Below are 6,817 nucleotides of genomic sequence, written 5' to 3'. Positions count from 1 at the left end.
ATATATTTTTTCTTTTGCACTCGTCAATATTTCTCGAAGAAAAAAAAGCAAAAAAGCGCTTATTAATTTGCCTCTCGAAAAGAAAAAGAAGAAAAAAAGTAAAGTAGGTGTGGCGCCAGATGTAGTCCAAGCATCCAACACAGTGCAACGTCACCGACACAAAAATAAATAAATAAATAATGAAAATAATTAATTTCGTAACTCATACGCCGTGGCATATGTCGCGGTCCGCCACTTAAATCTTCACTTCGCCATTTTCACAATCACAAATCCGGCGAGACAGAGAGAGAGAGAGAGAGAGAGAGAGAGCAACGGAGTTTTCTGATCTTTCGATTTCCCCTTGGCTTTCTAATCCCGGAATTTTATCCGATCATTCTTTCTCTATCACACTATTCCCGCCAAAATCTTCCTCACCGTCCCGACTCAATTCCCCTCTCTTTCTGCCCAATTCCAATCACCGGAAAACTCCCCGCCGTCTCAGATCCGGCGATCGTCGCTGAATTTGATCGGATTTCATCAATTTTCCGGCACGGACACAAAACGTCGTCGTGTAAGCCCTAAGAATCCCTAATTTTCGTAGAGAATTTCGAGCGGTGTTTCGGAATTTGCTAATCCCCTGTTTGTGGCTCGATCTGCTTATCGGAAAATAGTTTAAATTATTGATCTTTTATTGCCTGATTGTGCTTTTTTCTTTTTCGATATTGTGATCGTCCGTCGCGCCTCGATTATTGGCTCAATTTGATCGATTTGGTTAAGGTTTGAACATGGACGAGTTCGGTGTGTTGACCGAGAGGTATGGGTTGAAACCCCAAGGAAAAGCGGCTCCAATGGCCGCATCGAAGATAGCCGTCGACAATAATAATGCACAGAGTTGGAATTTCGGTGTGAATTCGAATATAAACCCCAAACCTTCTAATGTTCTCGGCGATCAAAATAGGATTTTTGACTCCATTGGTGATTCGAAACCCTACAATAATGGAGCTTCCGGTCATTACGATGATATTTTTGTACACATTAATCCCCCGAAGCAATCATTTGCTGGTGGTGGTGGTGGTTCATCTTTTGATTACGAGTCATTCTTCTCGTATTCCAATGGGAATACCTCGTCGTTCCACGCCTATGGTAGTGACGATATTTTTGATGGAATGCCTGGGGTGAAGAGTTCGATTTCCGCGAATAATGATTCGAACAGCGACGATATTTTTGGGCCATTTGCTTCGCCTCCGAAGCAGAGTGCTCCAATTGATGACTTGTTAGGCGATTTTGTTCAAGCAGACGCGAAACCAAAAGGCTCAAGTGGGAACACAACCTCTAATTTTGATGATTTGATACCTGGGTTTGGTGACAATATTCCTCCCAATGACGGGTACGTATAATTTGAAAAAGTGATATTTAATTGGGTTGATTGAATGATAAAGATGTAGAATTTCAACACTGATAAACTTTGCCCTCTATGAATTAAAAAAATCCACTCTAAAACTTATCTGGGACCATTTTTGTTTGTGTAAAGAACTTTTGGAGCTTCCAAAAGCAATACTAAACTGGGCTATATAGTGTTAATCTACTGCTTAATGTGTCAAATTAACGGCTTTATCTTGTTTTCATGTTGTTCTTCAGAAGTGCGAGCAAACATAGCGCTCGTCAATCAACTCCTCATTCTACTAAATCAAATTTCACTTCATCGGAAGATCCTTTTATTGTGCTAGAATCAACTTCTGTCTGTACTTCGAAAAATGCATATGCTTCCTCTGATGTTTTAACGGACCAAATGGAAGGGATTGATAAACTCAACAAGTCTGGAGGCATCAAACCTCCACGATTGAAATCCCCTCCAATAGCAACACAAGTTTCACGGGAACCTAAAGGTATATCCTTTGGCTAAAAACGGGATGTATGGTTTTTTTTTTTTTAAAAAAAAATTGCAAAAGGTTCACCGAGTTATTTTTCTTCTTCTTTAATTGAAACGTGCATTTTGATACAGTTAGGAGCTCGGATGTCTCTTTCTTAGACGAACTTGAGGACTTTGCCAGGGGCAGCGTTCACAATAATGCAAATGGACGCTCAAATTCTCATTCGAGTGGAGATGACCTAGAATCCTTTTTCAGTGTGAAGCACGGCCCTCGATCAAACAGTGCACCGAGGTCAAGGACGACGACTATGGTGAGGACACAAGTATAGTTGGTGAAACTCCTTTTCCAACATTTTTTGAGTAGATTATTTATTTCTGACCCACTTACAGGATCCCTTATTTGATGCTGCTACTAACAAAAGGGGAGTACCTCGACCTGAAGTGCCTTCGCCCAGCATAAAGAAGTCCCCTTCCGCTAATGTAATTGTTAATAACCCTTTTTCAGTGTTTGGAGGTAATTTACTATCGAAGTTTGGATTCAGTTAAAAACATTGCAAATTTCAAAAAGGAAATGTATTAAAACTTCTGACTTTCTTTCTTAAGACGGCAAAATGTCTGGACAATTTGAAGAAGTCAGAGGGGATAGTGATTCAAGACGAAAGCAAAAACTTGATCAACAACGAAAAACCCAGGAGCGTATGGTCTGTGCACTTTCCTTTGAAACCTTGTGTCTCTGTTTTCTCAAACATAATTTGACAATTTTATCTTAAAGTTCTAGCACAACTTTCTCAAGGACTCCATATAGGAAGTCAACTCACTCTTCTTTGGCCTTTGCCCGACTGGTGCATTGTACACATATGGCTATATTGCCAATGTTGTTTATGGAATAATTCTGGAAATCTTTTACTTCATATTTTTTACATTTCAGCTGTTTGTCATACTTATATTTGCACAGGACAATCAAAGGTTTTGATTGTTCTTTATGCAGCACAATGCACTGAATGATATGAAACAGCGGGATTTTCAAGCTCAGCAAGAGCAGGAAGAGAGGCATGTAAGTATTTAGTTTGTTCTAAGAAAAAAAAAGTATTTGGTTTGTTTCATTAGCATTGTTATGCGCATGGAAAACTTTTTTATAAGGATACTCAAATTAAAATATGATTTCTTAACTAGTCATTGTTAACGTATTTAACTAGTTTTTTTAATGTTTTTGGTTCAGGAACTTTTTCTTTTTTGGTGATACTATATAATTTTTTTTTTTTTTTTTGTTTATAAATATCATTTTTTGTTATTGTTGTTGTTAACATTTTTAATTTTCCCTAGGATTATGACTTTTCATGGTTGTTGTTTTAATTGACTATTTTAAATGCACTTGCAGAGAATTGCTGAGACTCTGAATGTTGGAATAAAACGTTGGGCTGCTGGGAAAGAGGGCAACATTCGTGCGTTGTTGTCGTCATTGCACTATGTATGTTCTACACTGTATTTTACTTTTTATATTCTGCCTTGTATTTCTGGATTTAGTACAGAAATAATCAGTTCTTCATTGTCTTCTGTTGTGTGAAATTACATTAACATGTCTTACATGATTGTTAAACTATCACGTGTTGTCTACTAGATTGTATTTGAACAGAGGTCGTTTGTGGCAACATGTATGACGATAGAACATGTAATATCTGTTGAACATAATGATGAAAGCTAGTGATAGTAATTTATGCTGTTGGAAAATATGTATATACGTTTAACGAGGCGCTTTTTTTTTTTTTTGGTTGCTAAACATTGTAACGCAGATGCGCCTCATTAAGTAGCATATGGATATGTGTAATTCAATTCCTCCCACAGGCTTCTTACCGTGTCTAAGATTGAGTTTTATTTTAGACTGTAACCTATTGCATATGGATATGTGTATTTTGATTCCTCCACATGCTTCCTAACGTATCTAAGAGTTTTATTTTAGACTGTACCCAACTCAAGAGTAATGATCAGTGCAAGTGATAAGTTACATCTGCTAGGCTTAAAAATCCAGGGTTCCTTCCAGTTTTTACGGTGTAAATGATGCATTCCTACTGGAAATATGAAGTTTAAGTGTTGTCAAAGGCGTGTATTCAAATTGTTTTCCGTTTCAAGAAATAGTTGTTTATATCCCGGCATTGCTATTACTTGTCTTACTAGAATGGTGTGAATTCCCCTTCCTCCTGCATTAGAATTTTTAGCCGATCTTGCATTACCGAGCAAGACCTTATCAATACTGACATTACCCTTTATTCTGGAATGATGAACAGGTACTTTGGCCTGAATGTGGTTGGCAGCCCGTTTTGCTGACAGATTTAATTACTTCTGACTCGGTTAAAAAGGTCTATAATAAGGCTAAATTGTGTGTCCATCCTGATAAGGTTCAACAGAAAGGAGCCAATATTGAGCGAAAGTTTACTGCAGAGAAGGTTTTTGATATCCTTCAGGTACATTTCTCAATACTTAGCAATGTTTCTGTTGACTCTCAGAAAAAGGTCCTCGTACTTGAACTAGTGTTTCTAGTATTTTTGGCATTAAGCTAAATCTGGTTTGATGCTGAAACAGGAAGCTTGGAAGAAGTTCGAGAAGGAAGAACTTCCTTCTCGTTCTTCGTTACGATGAGTAACTCGTCTTTTTTGGTGTATATGAACTACTCCTATTCAGGAGGAGTACGCATTTGTACTCTCTGAGATACGGCTATTTTGCAGCATTGGGAGTGCAGCAGGAGGGCTGCAATGCATTTGGTGTTTGTTCGATTTGGGACGCCAACTGGTAAAAAGTAAAAAGTTTATGTATGTTAATGTAAATTAGACTATTATACCATTTACAATCAATAGTTGATACTTGCCCATTAGAGCATTGATTGACAATCTCCATTGAACGATTAGATTTCAATAGCGTGGAGAGGGGTGCTGTTATGGTTGTTGCTTGAACGATTTCTTTTTTTTTTTTTTTTTTTTTCCTTTTTGCACGTACATGTGCATTTTTTTTTTTTTTTTATTTCGGTTGTATTTTTTTTCCCTCGGAACTTCTGATTTGTGATTCGTCTTTTCTTGAGAAGTTATTATTGTTTGCTTGACTGTTGAGAAGTTATTTTGTGTTCTTAAGTATTGTTTTGGAAATATAATTTATGCTCCTTGCGTATGTTAATTTTAGCATAATTGGTTGATCGTTGAACATTAGCCTGTTTTTTTTTTTGGGTGTGAGGTTGTATGAGTTCTCTTGATTTTTCAAATATACTTCCGTAAGAAAAAATTACTGTCGCTGACCTTTTTAATGCTTGCTTTGAGTGAATGTCCTTAATTTTGTTAAATGGAAAATTTTCACTTTAAAAAAGGATTTTTGTGTATGTTGATTCTTTTTAATAAATGATTGACTGATCTTAATAAATTATCGATTGATTAATTCATTAATTTATTTTAATCTATGTTTAACTTATCAACTTTTAAATATATAAATTATTAATTAATTCTAAGGTTTTAAAAGCTATATATTTTTTAATTCAAAGAAATTGACATGTAAAGAAAAACATGCTTAAATCTTTTTGAGCCAAAAAAAAAAAAGGCTTAAAGAATACTTTTTGCATTGAAAGTGCTTCCTTTAAATTTGTTTTTTGTTTTTGTAAAGTACTATATAAGTATATAGAACTGCAAATCTATCTACTTGTAATAGATGTAATGTAAAAACGAATGAGAGGATTTAGTATCGTTGAGTCATTAATTTATGGCCTATTTAATTCGTTGATTTAAGTTTTTAATTTGAGTTGAGATGTGACTTTATATGAGAGTTTTTTTACTGTAATAAAGAAGTTAGATGTGATTATTTCTGAGAGTTTTTTACTGTAATAAAATTCAAATTTTAAACTTAAATCGGTAAAATTAACGGACTTAAAAAGAGAACATTCTCAAATGCAACCTCAAGGTGTTGAGTCTTCTAGTTCAAGTCTCTCGAAGCTTAATAGCTCATTGTGCCAGGGGATGTCATTTTGTCCTTTTCTTGTCGTTTTTAATGTAATTATCGTTTTATGAGTCTGTCTTTTCACAACTTTTCTGGTTTACGTAATATTCTTATTTCTTTCCCATGTCGATTTACACCTTTGTGGGGGGATATGTTGTATTTTCGACTTATTGTCGTTATGTTAGTTTTATTAAATCTATAGATAATTTCTCTTTCCTCAATTTTTTACAGTTGTCGTTTTGTTTATATATTGTCTTTGTTTTTAAGTAATTGTCCATTATATCGTCTATATAATTGTCCTTTTAGTGTTTTATGTCGTTTTCAGTCTATTGTCGTTTGTTTGAGATGGTCAACGCTTTCTGAAGTCATTGCCGTTTTTTGGTATGTTGTTGTTTTTAAAAGTAATTGTCGTTTATTGATTCTTGTCTCTCTCTCTCCATGTATTAAAATAAATAATTATCTATTGTGTTTTAAAATAGCCCGAATAATCTTATAATCTATTACTTACTCGTCGCATCTTTTTTTTTCCTCAGAACTCCGTATCCTTTCTTCCTTAATATATATAAATATGTTATATATATATATATATGTGTGTGTGTGTGTGTGTGTGTGTGTGATAAAAAAACCACGCACAGTAAATACTTTTTTTTATGCTGGGTAATTAAAAACCTTTTGAAATGTGAGTCTTACGTCTATTGTTCTAGCCACGTACAGTAAATACGTTATTTTTTATTGTTCTTAATCCTTTTAGATCCTAAGAATTGAGAATGTCGCTTATAATTTCTTATCAATTGTAAAAGAATACTTCTCATATTGTAATATATTTTTTATTGTTCTTAATCCTTTTAGATTCTAAGACCGACGCTGATAATTTCTCATCAATTGTAGAAGAGATGTCTTTTGATAAACGTATTGTCGTTTGTTGGAATCGTGTCGTTTATCATAACTATCATGGTTTTCCCTATAAAATTTTAGTTGTGCTCCATTTCTATCAAATGA

General features: G+C 34.8%; 1 protein-coding gene across 1 annotated transcript; it reads left to right on the top strand.

The window, feature by feature from the left end:
- The first annotated feature begins 226 nt into the window (after positions 1–226).
- LOC21396566 (auxilin-related protein 2) lies at positions 227–4,832 on the top strand. The gene is made up of 9 exons (XM_010097134.2): positions 227–1,366; positions 1,618–1,865; positions 1,982–2,160; positions 2,240–2,363; positions 2,453–2,550; positions 2,838–2,903; positions 3,228–3,317; positions 4,132–4,308; positions 4,427–4,832. Exons 1-9 carry the CDS (start codon positions 765–767, stop codon positions 4,481–4,483), a joined length of 1,641 nt encoding a protein of 546 aa, XP_010095436.1. The 5' UTR covers positions 227–764; the 3' UTR covers positions 4,484–4,832.
- Positions 4,833–6,817: the final 1,985 nt, after the last annotated feature.

This window comes from Morus notabilis, unplaced genomic scaffold (genome assembly GCF_000414095.1).
Source record: "Morus notabilis unplaced genomic scaffold, ASM41409v2 Scaffold1379, whole genome shotgun sequence".
Taxonomy (NCBI): Eukaryota; Viridiplantae; Streptophyta; class Magnoliopsida; order Rosales; family Moraceae; genus Morus; species Morus notabilis.
The sequence above is the reverse complement of the archived record's forward strand: the minus strand, read 5'-3'. Positions and strand labels throughout refer to the sequence as shown.

What these genes read in the sequence shown, in the direction of transcription:
- LOC21396566 (XM_010097134.2), top strand. Translation starts at nt 765, where the DNA reads ATGGACGAGTTCGGTGTGTTGACCGAGAGGTATGGGTTGAAACCCCAA. An exon ending in AATATTCCTCCCAATGACGG is followed by an intron (nt 1,367 to 1,617) that starts GTACGTATAATT and finishes GTTGTTCTTCAG; the next exon opens with AAGTGCGAGCAAACATAGCG. An exon ending in AGTTTCACGGGAACCTAAAG is followed by an intron (nt 1,866 to 1,981) that starts GTATATCCTTTG and finishes ATTTTGATACAG; the next exon opens with TTAGGAGCTCGGATGTCTCT.